We start from the raw sequence: 18,011 nt of genomic DNA on the forward strand, positions 1-18,011 counted from the left end.
CATCTCTGATGATATTGATTTAGATAGTTGCTGGCAATACGTGGGGATTCATGTTATGCTCGCAGTAAATAAGTGTTTTGAGCTTTCAAGTCACACTAAATCAGTGAACACTGGTTAAATGTGCATTTGAACTTTGTAAACTGAGGGCTTTCCTCCAAATAATTCTGCTGCCTGCAGCAAGATTCCAAGATGCAGCATGAGTGACCGTGCATCTGGCTTCCTGTGCAGATGGTGTACGATGATGCACAATGCGGGTGTACAGCTGGTGTCAATGTGGACACCATTACCCCAGTCAGGACACACACTGGTGACGTTCTTCACCCATGCTAGATTGTCCCCCCACAACTCTCCAAAGTATCAACTTTTGCTATGCAGCAGTTTTCCTTGTCCTGCCAACTGTTTTTTATTTGTTTCTATAGTCTTCAAAGACATTCGGCATTCTCTCTCTGGCCTGGTCCTGACCCGAAACATCACCCATTGCTTCTCTCCAGAGATGCTGCCTGTCCTGCTGAGTTACTCCAGCTTTTTGATTCTAAAAATAAGAACAATATTTGATTACTCAGCATTTATGTAGATTTTGCCGCATACAGATGTTGTTAGACATACAATCTTGCCTGACTCTGCCTTTCAGATTTTCTCCATTTTTATCAAGTTTGCTTCAGCATATTATTCAGGCTCATACCTGTCTTGTCATCCATGGCCTTTGTCCAACAATTCTCCACAGATGCTGCATGACCCGCTGAGTTACTCCAGCACTCTGTGAAACGTCACCTATCCATGTTCTCCACAGATGCTGCATGACCCGCTGAGTTACTCCAGCACTCTGTGAAACGTCACCTATCCATGTTCTCCACAGATGCTGCATGACCCGCTGAGTTACTCCAGCACTCTGTGAAACGTCACCTATCCATGTTCTCCACAGATGCTGCATGACCCGCTGAGTTACTCCAGCACTCTGAAACGTCACCTATCCATGTTCTCCACAGATGCTGCCTGACCCGCTGAGTTACTCCAGCACTCTGATGTTTTTAAAAGAAATACGCATTAATTATTTAAAAATAACTACAATTCCTCCTGCATATTTTAGTCTACTTGTAATTCCTTGCGTAGAATTGAAATTAATTAGCACAACTCAGAATCCGTGCAAACATTTTAAACTGAACCATGATGTTTGTATTTAGTTATCTGAAACTGTGAGTAATGTTTCAGTTGTACTTGACTTTTGACATTTCACCAGTTGAAAATGCTTGGATTTCTTTTGTACAAACACACAAGTAATTGGTGGAGTAGATAAAATGGCACCATGCTTCAACATCAGTCTCAATGTTGAATAAACTCTGGTTTGGACTGTTACTGATGATGTGCCTCTCCCGTTTCATTTGAAAGGCATACCTGGCAAGTGGAGGATAAACCCGATGCTAACAACGTAGCCTACACATCTGGGGAACTGAATCTGCACACTGATTACCCTGCGCTGCACCATCCCCCTGGGGTAAGACTGCTTGGAATATTGCCCAAAGCCTTTAATCTGCGTTTTGTAAAGAATATTAATGACTAAAAAATGTATGAGAAACAATGAAAAAAAGACATGGTCATTTGGCTGCATGCCTAGCCTTTTGTTTCAATGAGAACGCTTATTTCCCACTGTTGCCAGAGCATGACGATATAAAACCAATTTGCACAGAGGGCACAGAGTGCTGGAGTAACTCGGCGGGCCAGGCAGCATCTGTGGAGAACATGGATAGATGACGTTTCACAGAGTGCTGGAATAACTCAACGGGTCAGGCAGCATCTGTGGAGAACATGGATAAGTGACGTTTCACAGAGTGCTGGAGTAACTCAGCGGGTCAGGCAGCATCTGTGGAGAACATGGATAGGTGACGTTTCACAGAGTGCTGGAGTAATTCAACGGGTCAGGCAGCATCTGTGGAGAACATGGATAGGTGACGTTTCACAGAGTGCTGGAGTAACTTAACGGGTCAGGCAGCATCTGTGGAGAACATGGATAGGTGACGTTTTGGGTTAGGACCCTTCTTCAGACTGATGGCTCAATCTCGCAAGTATTATGTGAAAATAGACGAGGAGGTGACATGATGGGCAGATGGGTGGACAAAGGCCAGAGATGGGAAGAAGACAAAAGGTTGTGGGATAAGGAGAGAGAAGATGCTGAATGTGTGGCCGGTGGAAGAGGCACAGGTGGAAGGGGACAGGAGAAGGGGAAAGGGTTGATGCAGGTGAGTTGTGAGCTGCCCAAGTGGAATATGAGGTGCTGTTCCTCTAGTTTGCATTGGGCCTTACCCTGGCAATGGAGGAGGCCCAGGACGGAGGTCCGCGTGGGAATGGGATCCATAGATCTGCGCTGCCTCGATGAGCATTCTTCTAAAGGGAAGAACAAGCAAGATGCTGTGATAGAGTGTTGGTAACAAAGTATTGAAATAATGAGCCTTTCTGCATAAACTTGCAGGAAAAAAAAAAAAAATTTACCCGAATACAGGGGTGCTTATATATTTGTGTACTATCTTTAAGGCAATACCTGTAGAAGTTTTTGTACTAAAACATGTACAAAAAATGAAATAAGATCAGAAAATGCTGGAAACTCACCGTAGGTCCGGCAGCATCTGTGGAAAGAAAAACAGAGTTAACCTGTAAGGTCAAGGACAATTGTTGTTTTTATTCCAGATTTCCAGCATCTGCAACTTTGTCATTAACAAACATGATTGTTTAGTAGTTGGAGAAAGTGATTACAAATTGGCCTTCACTCTTTTTATCCAAAAAAACAATTTTATCTACATTTTTTTAGAAAGTTAAACTCCATGCAACCAGAAGAATGGCAGCTGAAGATTTCAGTACTGCTGCTGATAAAGGTCCAAGCAAGCCAGATATAATATTTAAAAATAATAATTACACTGAAGGGAAAGTGAAAAACCTCCTTTACAAAAAGTCACGTCATATTCTCAGCATGTATCAACCAACATAGATCTGACCTATTGTCCAGTGCTGGTAAAGTAACGTGTTGAGGTGATTTGTTTTAACCTCCTCAAAATGTAACCCCTGAGAGACACAAGAAACTGCAGATGCTGGAATCTTGAGTAAAAAAAAGGCTGGCGTACCTCAGAGGGACAGGCAGCATCTGTGGAGGGAATGGACAGATGACATTTGAATGACTGATACTTCATTATCACGTGACATGTCACAGTGAGATTCTTTGTTTTGCACACCATGCAAAGAGTCGCCAGATATAGACAAAGTTACAAGTCGCAATAGTCCCTTTATGTTCTCTCACCGCCCCCCCACGCCGTGTCCCTCTTCTTTCTCTCAGTAGACCCCCCCCACCCCATGGCGGGCCCCACCATTCTCGGCGCCCCCCCCCCCACGGGAACCTTCTTCAGACTGATGGAGTAGATGGGAGGAAGTTGGAAAAGAAAAGATAGGGTTTGACTCAGCCTGGCAAGTGCTTGGTGGTACGAAACGTCACCCATTCCTTCTCTCCAGGGATGCTGCCTGTCTCGCTGAGTTGCTCCTGGATACACGTAAGGGGGAGGGGGTGATTGCCACATAGGTGGAGTAAGTGACAAAAGGTAATGGTGAAAAGGAGACAAAAATACATCAAATAAGGAAAGAAGGAGTGGAATGAAAAGCTGCAAGAGGACAGTGGGTGGAAGGGGACAGGATGAAGGGGAAAGTGGGGGATAATGGCATAATATAGGACCGTTGGGTGGGAGGGGGGAGGTGATATGGGAGATGTTTACGGAGGAAGGATAAGGGGCAGGGTGACTAGGATACAAAGTGCTGGAGTAACGCAGCAGATCAGGCAAAATCTGTGGGGAACCCACATAACCTTAATCTGTTCTCCAAAGATACTGCCTAACCAGCTGAATTGTTCTAGCACTTTGTGTCCTTTTGTGTATTAACCAGCATCTGCATTTCCTTGTTTCTACTAGGATGAGTAGGATGGTGGGAGATGGTGTCCACCATGGTGGCTAGGGGCATGGGAAAGAGAGGAGGAGTAGGGGGAAACTTGAAATTGGTGAGAAAGCGGGATAATATGGAGCTGACGTGGAAGGGTGATCGATGGTCGGCATGGGCTGGGTGGATCGAAGGCCCTGTTTCCGTGCTGTATCTCTAAACTAAATTCAACTAAGCAAAACAATAACAGAGATTACACAATAAAGGCACTTCAATGGAGTATGGCTGGGAGATGATACATGAAAGGAGGGATGTAGGTTCTTGGCCTATTGAGACTTTAATGGTATCTACACAGTGCTGACATGTTGGGGCGGTTTACACTAACTTGACAAATAGATGCCATATAAAGATCTTAGGGGATTGGACAGGCTGGGTGCAGGAAACATGTTCCCAATGTTGGGGAGTCCAGAACCAGGGGTTACAGTTTATAAATATGGGGTCGGACATTTAGGACTGAGATGAGGAAAAACATTTTCACCCAGAGAATTGTGAATTTGTGGAATTCTCTGCCACAGAAGGCAGTGGAGGCCAATTCACTGGATTTATTCAAGAGAGAGTTAGATTTACAATACAATACAATACAATACGGTTTTATTCATCACATTGCACATAAAGTGCAAGTGAAATGAATTTGCCAGCAGCGGTACAATGATAAAGAACACACAAAACACGCTAAAAATGTACACAAACATAGCTCTTAGGGCTAAAGGAATCAAGGAATATGGGGAGAAAGCAGGAACGGGGTACTGATTTTGGATGATGAGCCATGATCATATTGAATGGCGGTGCTGGCTCAAAGGGCCAAATGGCCGAGTCCTGCACCTATTTTCTATGTTTCTATGCCTTACGGGAAGTGGAGGAAGTGTTGGAGAGAGGTGCCGGGATTTGCTTGGAAACACACACTGGAGGCAAGTTACAGAGTCCAATTAACTTACAAACTCTCCCGTCTTTGGGATGTGGGAGGAAACCGGAGTGACTGGAGGAAACCCAGGCAGTCACAGGGAGTCCGTGCTAACTCCACACAGACAGCACCCGAGGTCAGGATTGGACCCGGGTCTCTGGCGCTGTGAAGCAGCAACTCTATCTATTTGTGTAGGTACATCCAACAACCAAAGTACACACAGTTTTGGTAGCAAACAACAATGAGATAAATGCCAGTCCATTTAATGAGGTTACGTGAGCAAGGATAAGTGACTGCCTGGTAAGGAATGCTCCTCTTCTGTGTTTTATATATAACCATATAACAATTACAGCACGGAAACAGGCCATCTCGGCCCTTCTAGTCCATGCCGAACACGTATTCTCCTCTAGTCCCATCTACCTGCACTCAGACCATAACCCTCCATTCCTTTCCCGTCCATTTAACTATCCAATTTATTTTTAAATGATAAAATCGAACCTGCCTCCACCACCTCCACTGGAAGCTCATTTCACACAGCTACCACTCTCTGAGTAAAGAAATTCCCCCTCATGTTACCCCTAAACTTCTGTCCCTTAATTGTCAAGTCATGTCCTCATGTTTGAATCTTCCCTACTCTCAGTGGGAAAAGCTTATCCACGTCAACTCTGTCTATCCCTCTCATCATTTTAAAGACCTCTATCAAGTCCCCCCTTTTAACTTATCTTTGGTCCTTTTTATAGCAGTTATTGCTTCAGTTACGTAGTAAATGTATCAGAACAGCGTTGCAATTGTACTACAAAACCGTGCCATCCAAGATTAATATGTCTAAGTCTTAGAATGCCAAAGCTGACATCTGAAGTGAGAACAAATAACTTAGCAGTTCTTGGAATTAAGTTTTAATTCTCTACAGTACATTCAATTCTCTACCTTTACTACATTTTAACAGTTTCTGTGCCTCCAGCATACCATGCACTTCGATTGACTGTTGTAAATACAATATCTATCTTTAAATCTCTGAAACGCAAGACCTTGGGAACAATATAATTAGTTCAAATCTGCCTCCTGCCAGGCTACTGGACGGACATGTAATTGGCAATTAATTACAGGATAGACAATTACTTTTGGTAATTAAATAATGCACCAGCATGTGGAGTGCTTGTGCCCCTCTCCCACTGTTTCTGCTTTTAAAATCTAAGTACTTTTCTATTAAGATAGACTCAAAATGCTGGAGTAACTCAGCAGGAGAGGCAGCATCTCTGGAGAGAAGGAACGGGTGATGTTTTGGGTCAAGACTTCCTCAGTTCTGACGAAAGGTCTCGGGCTGTAATGTTAATTCTGTTTCTCTTTCCACGGATGCTGGTCTAACCTATTAAATGTTTCTTAATGTCTGAAGAAGGGTCCCGACCCGAAACGTCACCTATTCCTTCGCTCCATAGATTCTGCCTCACCCATTGAGTTTCTCCAGCATTTTTGTCTACCTTCGATTTTTCCAGCATCTGCAGTTCTTTCTTAAACATTACTAACGGAATAACTTTCTCCTGGATATTTCAGTTTACTGACATCATCACTAACCCATATCCCTCCTCCCCGCCTTCCAAACTAGCTTGATTGCAAGACAGACACCAGCATCCACAGTTCCTTCTTAAACATTTCACTGCAGGGTGGCAGGGCAAGCAGTTTAAAATCTTGTGGCTAAGACTGTCTCATGTTCACATTCTATAGTGGAGGAAGCCTGGCGACGAACTGGCAGTTACAAAAATATGGCAGGTCATTAAAAAGTGTTAAAAATAAATTCAAAATCAACTATTTATATTTATAGTATATGAAAACTTATTTCCTGAAAGACCTTTTCTGCCTCTCTGTGTACTATCATTGTACATCTATACAAGTGTCCCTAAGATTACAAACATACCATTGATATTCAATCTCCAAATACATTTCTAATGCATTCCTTGTTCTGTATTCAACTGCAGCCTTCCATCCAGTGAAAACATCCATTCTGGATGCAGTTGTCACACTGAAGAGTAGCTTCTGGGTATTGGATGGTCTTAATATTATATATTATGTGCTGTGTAGGAACCAGCATTTTGCTACAGACCCACAGCCACAATTCTGGTGATATTTTCCATTTAGCTTTGCTCAGTCAGCTGTCATGATATAATTGTCTGGTCTATAAATATGTCTATTATATCTGAAGATATAAAGTCTGAAGAAGGGTCTCAACCCAAAACGTCGCCCATTCCTCTCCAGAGATGCTGCTTGTCTGAAGAAGGGTTTCGGCCCGAAACGTTGCCTATTTCCTTCGCTCCATAGATGCTGCTGCACCCGCTGAGTTTCTCCAGCATTTTTGTCTACCTTCGATTTTCCAGCATCTGCAGTTCCTCCTTAAACAACATGCTGCTTGTCCCACTGAGTTACTCCAGCATTTTGTGTCTACCTTCGATTGTAACCTGCATCTTCAGTTCTTTCCTACACATGATATAATTGTATGTTATTATAATTACCTGGATCTGCAAAGTCAGTTTGAAGTGCTCACCCATCTACACGTTATCATCTTTGTGTATTTTATTGACTGACTTCAAACTCAATTTCACCAATTTATTAGTTATTTAGAAAAATAATTGGAGTCACACATTTTGAAAGTTTTAGTTTAGTTTAGTTTAGTTTAGAGATACAGCTCGGAAACAGGCCCTTCGGCCCACCGAGTCTGCACTGGCGAGTGATCCCCGCACATTAATACTATCCTACACACACTAGGGACAATTTATAATTTACACCAAGCCAATTAACCTACAAACCTGTACGTCTTTCGAGTGTGGGAGGAAACCGATGATCCCGGGGAAAACCCACGCAGCTCACGGGGAGAACGTACAAACTGCGTACAGACAGCGCCCGTATTCAGGATCGAACCCGGGTCTCTGGCGCTGTGAGACAGCAACTCTACCGCTGCGCCACCGTGCCGCCCATAGCAAGTAAACATAGAGCAGTACACAAGATGACTAGCTGTGTACAGAACCTAAGCTAACACTAAATTCCTTAACTTCATCAATGATTGCTGTTCCTCTATTGGTTACTGCTAAAGTCTCTGTACAAGCGAGCTACCCCACCTTTTTATGTTTCTAAAATATTGTTATTAGACATAGCATTGTAACATGGAGACATATTTTTGAATATACTGGGTTATTTCAATGTAGATACAATATGAAGTCTGAAGAAGGGTCCCGACCCGAAACGTTATCTATCCATGTCCTCTGCAGAGACTACCTGACCCGCTGGGTTACTCCACCCACCATGTGTGTCTTTTTTGGGCTTATTTCAGTGACTGGTTAATTGCTTCCAGGTGCATATGGAACAGGGGCGATGCAAAGTAGCAACGTGCGATCAAACTCAAGCTATAGGCAGGAATTACAAAATATCTACAACATAGCAAGTGTCTGAAGAAGGGTCTCGACTCAAAACGTCACCCTTTCCTTCTCTCCAGAGATGCTGCCTGTCCCGCTGAGTTACGACTCCAGCATTTTCTATCTATCTTCAATGTAAACCTGCATCTACACATAGGAAGGAATCATATTGTAGATCATGAGCAAGTGAGCTACCTGACACTACGCTGCATATCTTTTGACCCCACTCCTACGAGAAACAAATATCAGGGTGCCTGCAATGTTCTGCCAGGGGTGGCAGTGGAAGCAGATATGAGAGTGGTGTTTAAAAATCTTTTAGATAGGCACATGGTTATGCAGGGAATGGAGGGATACGGATCATGTACAGGCAGACATTGTGGGCCAAAGTGCCTGTACCTGCGCAGTACTGTTCTGAAGACCTGTACTAGTCGACCCAAAATGTCACCTATTCCTTTTCTCCAGAGATGCTGCCTGACCCACTGAGTTACTTCATATTTTTGTGTGGGTCTTTGGTTTATACCAGCAACAGGTCTTGGACAGGTTGGGAGAGTGGGCAGAGAAGTGGCAGATGGAATACAGTGTAGCAAAGTTTGGAGTCGTGCATTTTGGTAATGGGAATAAAGGTGTAGACTATTTTCTAAATGGGGAGAGAATCTGGAAATCGGAATGCAAAGGGACTTGGGAGCTGGTGCAGGATTTCAATAAGTTAATTTCCAAGTCGAATCGGTAGGACTAGAGGTCGTAGCCTCAGAATTAAAGATCGTTCTTTCAGGAAGGAGATGAGGAGGAATTTCTTTAGTCAGAGGGTGGTGAATCTGTGGAATTCTTTGCCACAGACAGCTGTGGAGGCCGAGTCAGTGGATATATTTAATCCAGAGGAAGATAGATTGTTGATTGATATGGGTCAAAGGTTATGGGGAGAAGGCAGGAGAATGGGGTTAGGATGGAGAGATAGATCAGCCATGATTGAATGGCGGAGTAGACTTGATGGGCCGAATGGCCTAATTCTCCTCCCATCACTTATGATGTGCAGTTCCTTCCTACACACTGTACTCTTCTATGATCTATTCCATGGAACTATGCTGAAAAGGAATGTTTCATATGCACTTTGAATGTGCTCGGTTCAAATTTCAGCTGATCTTCAGTAATATATCTCCCATTTTCCCTGTGCTCAAGATGTGTTTCTGTGCCAACATCTATCTGATGCCAAACATTTTGCATTAGTCAGAGGTAATTTTCATCCTATCATCACTGAAAAACATTACCGGCAACTAAAATCTTTGCTGTTCTTCAAAGGATTTTATTAAGCCCAACATAGTTTATTGTTACATTAGTAATAAAATCCATTTACAATTGTAAAATGTGGAACTGCCTAGGATAAGACTTTTATGATTACATTTTAAGAAAAATAATCTCAAATCACTTGAGGAAATTAAGTAATCTCAAAACCAATTTGACAAACTAGTGATTATGAAAATAGTCACTCATATCCTCTCTCATTGCATATAGTTCCACCTATTGAGCCCATTCTGTAACTAAAGGCTCTGTGAGTATATACTCCTGAAAACCTTGACATGAGTATAGTATAGAAAGGAACTGCAGATGCCAGTTTACAGCAAAGATAGACACAAAGTGCTGGAGTAAGTCAGCGGGTCAGGCAGCATCTGTGGAGGTAGACATAAGGAAGGTTGGCGTTTTGGATCAGGCTGCTACAGGGCCTCCAGCGGCCCATTCCGTTGCCTCAGTGATGCCGAACCGTCGTCGATATCTACACCAGACTGGAGTTTTGTAGAATTATTAGATTCAGAACCAAACTTAAATTGAACATTTTGGATGTAACTTGTATCTAGACCAGGGTGCACTTGTAAAAATAAGGTGCATGGTGGTGCAGCGGTAGAATTGCTGCCTCACAGCGCCAGAGACCCGGGTTCAATCCTGACTACGGGTGCTGTCTGTACGGAGTTTGTACGTTCTCCCAGTGACCGCGTGGGTTTTCGCTGGGATCGTCGGTTTCCTCCCACACTCCAAAGACGTGCAGGTTTGTAGGTTAATTGGTTTGGTATAAATGTAAACTTGTCCCTAGTGTTAATCAGAATCAGAATCAGAATCAGAATCACACTTTATTTGCCAAGTATGTTTTGCAACATACGAGGAATTTCATTGGGCAGGTCAGTCATACAATTAATAGCAACAAATCACTCAAAACCACATTTTAACATGAACATCCACCACAGTGACTCCTACACATTCCTCACTGTGATGGAAGGCGAAATAAAGTTCAAGTCCTTCCCTTGTGTTCTTCCTCGGTCGGGGACCTCGAGCCCCCGTTGACGGGACGGTCTTGACTCCCATAGCCGGCGGGGTTCGGGCCCTCCGCATCGAGGCGATCTGCTCCCGCAATGGGGGGATGTCAGCTCCCCTGCGCAGGGCGATCGAACCTCGCGTTGGGGCTGGTCGAGCCTTCCGCGGTGTTGGAGGTCCCGACTAGCCTCTCCCGAGACTGTAAGCCCTAGATGGTAAGTCCACGGTGGTCGCGGTGGGAGCGATCCCAGGCAAGGGATCTGCTCCGATGTTAATTCCGCGCCCCGCGGTGGGGCTCACGACAGTCCGAGGAGGCTCCCAGCTCCAGCCAGGATGGAAGTTCCGGGATTTGTGGAGATGTTCCAGCATCGCTAGTCGGCACGGACACGGTGGGCCGAAGGGCCTGTTTCCGTGCTGTATCTCTAAAACTAAAACTAAAAAAACAAGTATTACACCAGCCAGCAGAAAATGTAGTAAACTAAGAAGGTGGACACAAAATGCTGGAATAACTCAGCGGGACAGGCAGCATCTCTGGAGAGAAGGAATGGGTGACGTTTCGGGTGGAGACTCTTCTTCAGACTTCAGTCAGTAGTAAAATAAGAAGTGCCTTCAATCCTCTGCTGGTTATCACCACCTTGTGCTTTGGCCTAGATTCAGTTCCTTCACTGCATAAAACAGACAGACGTTGGAGGTGAAACAACAATGGTCGATGGATTCCACGTTGCCAATCAGCTTCGCCGACTGAACCCTGAGGCTTTCCGAGTCCTCTCCTCCGTTTTGGTTGACTTTACAGACACGGGGAAGGATTATTGCGATTTCTCTCTTCAGTCTAAGAATAAAATTATTGAGTAAGTACAAGAGCAAATGGAGGGCATAATTTGATTTGTATTTCTAGTAAGTTTCCTTGAAAGTTGATGTTTAAGTCATAGAAAGTAGACAAAAATGCTGGAGAAACTCAGCGGGTGCAGCAGCTTCTCCAGCGTTTCTCCGAAACGTTGCCTATTTCCTTCGCTCCATAGATGCTGCTGCACCCGCTGAGTTTCTCCAGCATTTTTGTCTACCTTCGATTTTCCAGCATCTGCAGTTCCTTCTTAAACACTTTAAGTCATAGAAACCTAACGAGGACTTGGCTTGAACACTTCAGCCAGTTCACTGCCACAACAGCCCAGGAATGGTCCTACATCCAGCAGCCTAACTGTGGGTGACGAAGAGAAAAGCTACATTGAAGAAGTTGGTTAACAGATAGTTTCCTTCGGGGGATGTTGTACAGTTGTAACTTGTATCATTATTAAACATTGAGTGCGAGAATGTTTCCTGTATCTTCCCCCCCACCTCTCAATTTGTTCAACGACCTATTTACTATGTACCATGCACCAATTGAAAAGGGGTGACAGATTTTTTGCTTTGCCTAGAAGTGTTTGGTTCTCCAGCATTTGCATACGTTTTGCTCTGGAACCTTTGTGTGATCCTCCACAAAACGCAGATATTATAACCATATAACAATTACAGCACGGAAACAGGCCATCTCGGCCCTTCTAGTCCGTGCCGAACACTTACTCTCACCTAGTCCCATCTACCTGCACTCAGACCATAACCCTCCATTACTTTCCTGTCCATATACCCATCCAATTTATTTTTGATAAAATGATAAAATGAACCTGCCTTCACCACTTCCACTGGAAGCTCATTCCACACAGCTACCACTCTCTGAGTAAAGAAGTTCCCCCTCAGGTTGCCCCTAAACTTTTGTCCCTTAATTATCAAATCATGTCCTCTTGTTTGAATCTTCCCTATTGAAGGGTTATCTATCCTGGATGACCTTGTGGTGCTGGCCTTGCTGATGAGACCAAAGACCTATTTACCAAACGCGATGCACTGAATTGAGAAAGTGTAAATGCGGCATGTTAGTGGGTGTGGGCAAGTTGGGGCGAAAGGCCAGTTTTCACACTGTGACTCTATGATTCTATGGCTGAGTCCTTGCTTTATTGAGAAGTGTTTGATTGCAGATACAATGAACTACAGATACTGATTTGCTAAAAAAAACACCAAGTGCTTTTACTCCAGTGGTGGGAAGAGTGCAGGAAATGTTCTTCCATTGAATATTGAATAAAAATATACACCAGTTCAGTTCAGTTTCAGTTTAGTTCATTGTCACGTGTACCGAGGTACAGTGAAAAGCTTTTGTTGCCTGCTATTCCGTCCATCTAAAAGCTCAGAAAACGCAGTGCCAATACAAAGGAACTTCCTGGTCCCATAGGCTACCCTTCACCAAACCAGCTCCTCATCATTCTCCCACCAGAAAGCACCGCAACCTTTTATAGAGCTAAGAGAGACACAAAATGGTGGAGTATCTCAGCGGGGCAGGCAGCATCTCTGGAGAGGAGGAATGGGCCACGTTTTGGGTCGAGACCCTTCTTCAGGCCTTGCATTAGGATTAGGGTTAGGGAAGAAGGGTCTCGATCCGAAACGTCACCCATTCCTTCTCACCAGAGGTGCTGCCTGTCCCTGCTGAGTTACTCCAGCATTTTGTGTCTATCTTTGGTTTAAACCAGCATCTGCAGTTCATTCACACACTTTTATAGAGCGTTAAATGGCCGAATTCAATGCCAGAAAACTGAATGCAAAACGCTGCAAAGTATCAAAATAAGCATGTGGCAAATGGTGCTGACATTAGGGGAATGTGAGTGGTCAGAGTATAACATTAGTGACAACATCACCTCCGTCAGCTGGGAACCGGCATTGACCCGGAAGAGAAGCCAGGCCAGTGTCCACCCCTAGCCCAAACGTCCGAGTGAGTGACGAGTGGATGAGTCGCGTCCCAGAGCTGTCTGCTGAATGGATCTGCCAAGTCCCGCCGTAGCTCTGGCTTCCCTTATTCTTGGCCCGACTCCCAGCTGACATGCCTTGCGGTAATAAATCATTCCTCTCCGATGGGTGTCGCCAAGAAGTGTCTAGACCAAAGTTGACCAGCAGTGAAAGTTCCACCGGATGGATCTGCTTGCATAGAGACCAGGACAAACAGCAAAGACACAAAGTCACAAAGTGCTGGAGTAACTCAGCGAGTCAGTCACTGTAAATATTGCAGGCTTTCTGGGGTGGGGGAGAGAGAAAGCAGGAAGACGGATACTTGTCCAACATTCTCCCCTCCCCCCCCCACTGCAATCAGTCTGAAGAAGAGTCCTGACCTGAAATGTCACCTGCCCATGTTCACCACAGATGATGTTTCGGGTTGGGAACCGGCTTCGGTCTGAAGAGTTCCGAACCAAACCGAACACTTGTCTGTGTTCTCCACAGATGCTGCCTGACCCACTGAGTTACTCCAGCACTCTGTGAAACATCACCTATCCATCTTCTCCACAGATGCTGCCTGACCCGCTGAGTTACTCCAGCACTTTGTCTTTCTTTGTAAACCAGCATCTGCAGTCCTTTGTGTCACCCATGATTTTAAGTCTGTCGGGCAGAGAGAGTAATAGAGAGACCACTGCCCCGCTCTGCCTTGGCAGCGGGTGGAGACATCAACACTGACAGTCCCACTTACGTATCCGGCTGAGTGACCAGATGGCCGCATGCTGGAGAGGAGACCAGGTGGGCAGGTTGCTCTTGCATTTTAAAATTGTCCCTACTACCAGGTACCAAGCAGACTTAGACATCTCTTCAAATAGTTTATTCTACCCTTTCATCCCCACATTCGTGCTCATGTCATAAGAGCAGAATTTAGACCATTCGACCCATCAAGTCTACTCCGCCATTCAATCATAACTGATCTATCTCTCCCTTCTAACCCCATTCTCCTGCCTTCTCCCCATAACCTCTGACACCCGCACTAATTGCAGCCATCCATCCATCCAGGCAAAGACCACAATGCCACTCACCCAGTGCCCAGGAATGGTCCTACATCCAACAGCCCAACTGTGGATTATGAAGAGAAAACTTACATTGAAGAAGCTGTTTAACAGAAAAATCCTCTCAGCAAATATTGTGCAGCATCAAGCATTCAGTGTTGCTGCCATCTACTGGCGTGGTGTATTACTGCAAATGTCACACACAGAGTCAAGAGGGTTTAATTGTTGTATGTGACGAAACAGAACAATTAAATGATTACTTGCAGCAGCACAACAGGCCCGTCAACACAGTACTCAATGGTTAACTAAATAAACAAAGATGTGTCAGCATTAAACCCCACACATCACAACCTCATCTGTATAATGATATTTTGGGTCGGGAACCTTCAGAATGATTTGGACACCTCTCTGGTCAAATTGATGTCACTGCAATCGTGATATTCACAAACCACCAAACGATCCAAAAAATAACATCCAAATGAAGAAAGGTCCCGACCCAAAACATCACCTATCCATGTTCTCCACAGATGCTGCCTGACCCGCTGAGTTACTCCAGCACTCTGTGAAACGTCACCTATCCACGTTCTCCACAGATGCTGCCTGACCCGCTGAGTTACTCCAGCACTCTGTGAAACGTCACCTATCCATGTTCTCCACAGATGCTGCCTGACCCGCTGAGTTACTCCAGCACTTTGTGTCAACTTGGCTTCCCTTGTCACTGGATTAAGATCTTTGCCTCTGTAGTACTTGGTGTACAACAGTTAAGTGAATGTTAATATAAATCAGCCACAGGCAACCTCCTCCCCACTTTATTAAGTGTGGGACCTAGAATGTCTAGCCCTTCGTTTAGGTAAGGTTAGTTTATTGTCACTTGTACCGAGGTACAGTGAATAGCGTGCTATCCAGTCAGTGAAAAGACCACACATGATTACAATGAAGATATCCACATTGTACAGTTACAGGATAAAATGAATAACGTTTAGTCCAAGGTAGACAAAAATGCTGGAGAAACTCAGCGGGTGAGGCAGCGTCTATGGAGCGAAGGAATAGGTGACGTTTCGGGTCGAGACCCTTCTTCAGACTGATGTGGAGGTGGGGGAGGGGCGTGAACCCGCCCCTCCCCCACCTCCACATCAGTCTGAAGAAGGGTCTCGACGTCGGTCTGAAGAAGGGTCTCGAGACCCAAAACGTCGCCTATTTCCTTCGCTCCGTAGATGCTGCCTCACCCGCTGAGTTTCTCCAGCATTTTTGTCTACCTTCGATTTTTCCAGCATCAGCAGTTCCTTCTTAAACGTTTAGTCCAAGGTAAAGTCAAGTAAAGATGGACCTAGTGTCTCCAATGAGGTACATGATAGGAAGGAACAGCAGATGCTGGTTTACACCAAAGATAGATACAAAATGCTGGAGTAACTCAGAGGGTCCGGCAGCATCTCTGGAGAGAAGGAATAGGTGACGTTTCGGGTCAAAAAGAGCTAGTCTAAAGAAGGGTCTCGACCCCAAACATCGCTTGCTCCTTTTTTCCTGAGGAATGTTGTAGTGACGCGGTGAGCTCTTCCCACATCTCGTTGACTGTCCCTGCAGAACGAGCAGCTGCCTGATGAAGAAGGGACGGCACAATGGCACAGCGGTGAAGGTGCTGTCTTACAGCACCAGAGGTCCCGGGTGCTGTCTGCACATTCTCCCCGTGACAGCCTGCATTTCCTCTGGGTGCTCTGCTTTCCTCCCAAACTCCAAAGACGTCTAGGTTAATCAGCTTTGGTAAAATTGTAAATTGTCCCTGGTGTATAGCAGTGATCGCTGGTCAGTGTAGACTCTGTGGGCCGAAGGGCCTGATACATTAAAAGTTAACTGAAACAATTCCATAAGGAGCAAAGATTTTATTTTACAAAGTAAAAGCACAAAATTGATTTTATTCAAAGAGATTGCAGTGCAGCAGTTTTACAAAAGTGTTTTGTTTTGTTTTGTGTGCAGCTTGGACCACAATGGGAATGTTATTCAGATTAATTATAACAATGCAACTCGGGACTCTGTCCTCGATCTGCCCGCAGAGCAGGTCCACCCATTCCTGTCTGCTCTCAAAGACTTTGTGCTCCTCATGTACAAGCCAGAAAACCTGGTCACCTTCAAAATGGAGCCAGGTAAGCAATGCTGGTGGTGTCAACAAAGTCCCCAATCATTTACCTTTACCTTTAGCTGAGCACTTTCTAGATGTTGCAATAACCTATTGAGAGTTAGATTTAGCTCTTAGTGCTAAAGGAATCATTTTGAATGTCAGTGCTGGCTCGAAGGGCCGAATGGCCTACTCCTGCACTTATTTTCTATGTTTCCATGTTTCTATTCAAGTCTTCAAATCGGGAGGGTGGTGAATCCATGGATTTGTTGCCACAGAAGGCTGTGGAGGCCAAGTCAATGGGCAATTTTAAAGCAGAAATAGATAGATTCTTGATTAGTACGGCTGTTACGGGGAGAAGGCAGGGGAATGGGGTTTGGAGAGAGAGATAGAACAGCCAGGCGGAGTAGATTTGATGGGTCGAATGGCCTAATTCTGCTCCTATTGCTGATGACCTTATGATAGTGTTGGGATGTGGGGATCGCTGGTCGGCATGCACTGGGTGTGCAGGAGGGCCTGTTTCTACTCTGACTCTCTAAACTAAACTAAAACTCTTTGATTGCAGGGGATGTTCTCACCTTTGATAACTGGAGAATCCTGCACGGCCGTCTAAGCTACCACTCTGACGGCGGTTACGAGCGGCACCTGGAAGGAGCGTACGCAGACTGGGATGAAGTCATGTCACGGGCCCGTTGCCTGAAGCACGCGCTGTATGGCGACAAATAACTACTTGGTTTGAAGAATGTAATGAGTCAACAATAGAACAATGATTTTTAGCATCGCTGATGGTTTTCTACAACTTTGACACCACTTCTTCTTCATATGGGGAAAGTGCTCACACCGACCGACTTGAAGAAAAGTTAGAACAATCTTAGGATTTTACATAAATGAAGCGTTTTTCATATAGGAAGCTATTTTGGACATGGTGTAACTAAAGTGCAATATCAATGAAAATATTTATTCGCTGGGAAAATTCTGCATGCGCATTGACAATACTTAAAAAATGTAACCAAAAATTGGCTGAGGAATTGTCAAGGCCTGGAGTGATTTACAAAGAGCAAAACCAATCAACTGTAGCAAATAAAAGATACAGAGTCCTACTGAAAAATAGCTCCGTTGCAAACTGATTGTGGAAATCTAAGTGGTGGTTTGAATAGAGACAGGAGGAACTGCAGATGCAGGTTTGTAAATCAAGACCACCAGGTCATTCCGGAGATCATGGATAGGTGACGTTTCATGTCGGAACCCTTGTTCCAACACAAGAAGGTTCCCAACATGAAACGTCACCTATCCACATTCCCCAGAGATGCTGACTGTCCCGCTGAGTTACTCCAGCACTCTGTGAAATGTCACCTATCCATGTTCCCCACAGATGCTGCCTGACCCGCTGAGTTACTCCAGCACTCTGTGAAACGTCACCTATCCATGTTCCCCACAGATGCTGCCTGACCCGCTGAGTTACTCCAGCACTCTGTGTCTTTTTTTAATAG

At 44.7% G+C, this 18,011-nt stretch overlaps 1 protein-coding gene across 2 annotated transcripts in view; it reads left to right on the forward strand.

Annotated features, from left to right (window-relative positions):
• Positions 1-17,648, forward strand: part of bbox1 (gamma-butyrobetaine hydroxylase 1) — a 77,918-nt gene extending 60,270 nt beyond the window's left edge. For both annotated transcript variants that reach the window (XM_033038618.1, XM_033038617.1), the window contains exons 5-8: positions 1,387-1,492; positions 11,221-11,417; positions 16,383-16,549; positions 17,087-17,648. In XM_033038618.1, coding sequence (XP_032894509.1) covers positions 1,387-1,492; positions 11,221-11,417; positions 16,383-16,549; positions 17,087-17,247 — 631 coding nt within the window. In that variant the 3' untranslated portion in view covers positions 17,248-17,648. The remainder of the gene's footprint in view (positions 1-1,386; positions 1,493-11,220; positions 11,418-16,382; positions 16,550-17,086) is intronic.
• The last annotated feature ends 363 nt before the right edge of the window (positions 17,649-18,011 follow it).

This window comes from Amblyraja radiata, chromosome 20, assembly GCF_010909765.2.
Source record: "Amblyraja radiata isolate CabotCenter1 chromosome 20, sAmbRad1.1.pri, whole genome shotgun sequence".
Taxonomy (NCBI): Eukaryota; Metazoa; Chordata; class Chondrichthyes; order Rajiformes; family Rajidae; genus Amblyraja; species Amblyraja radiata.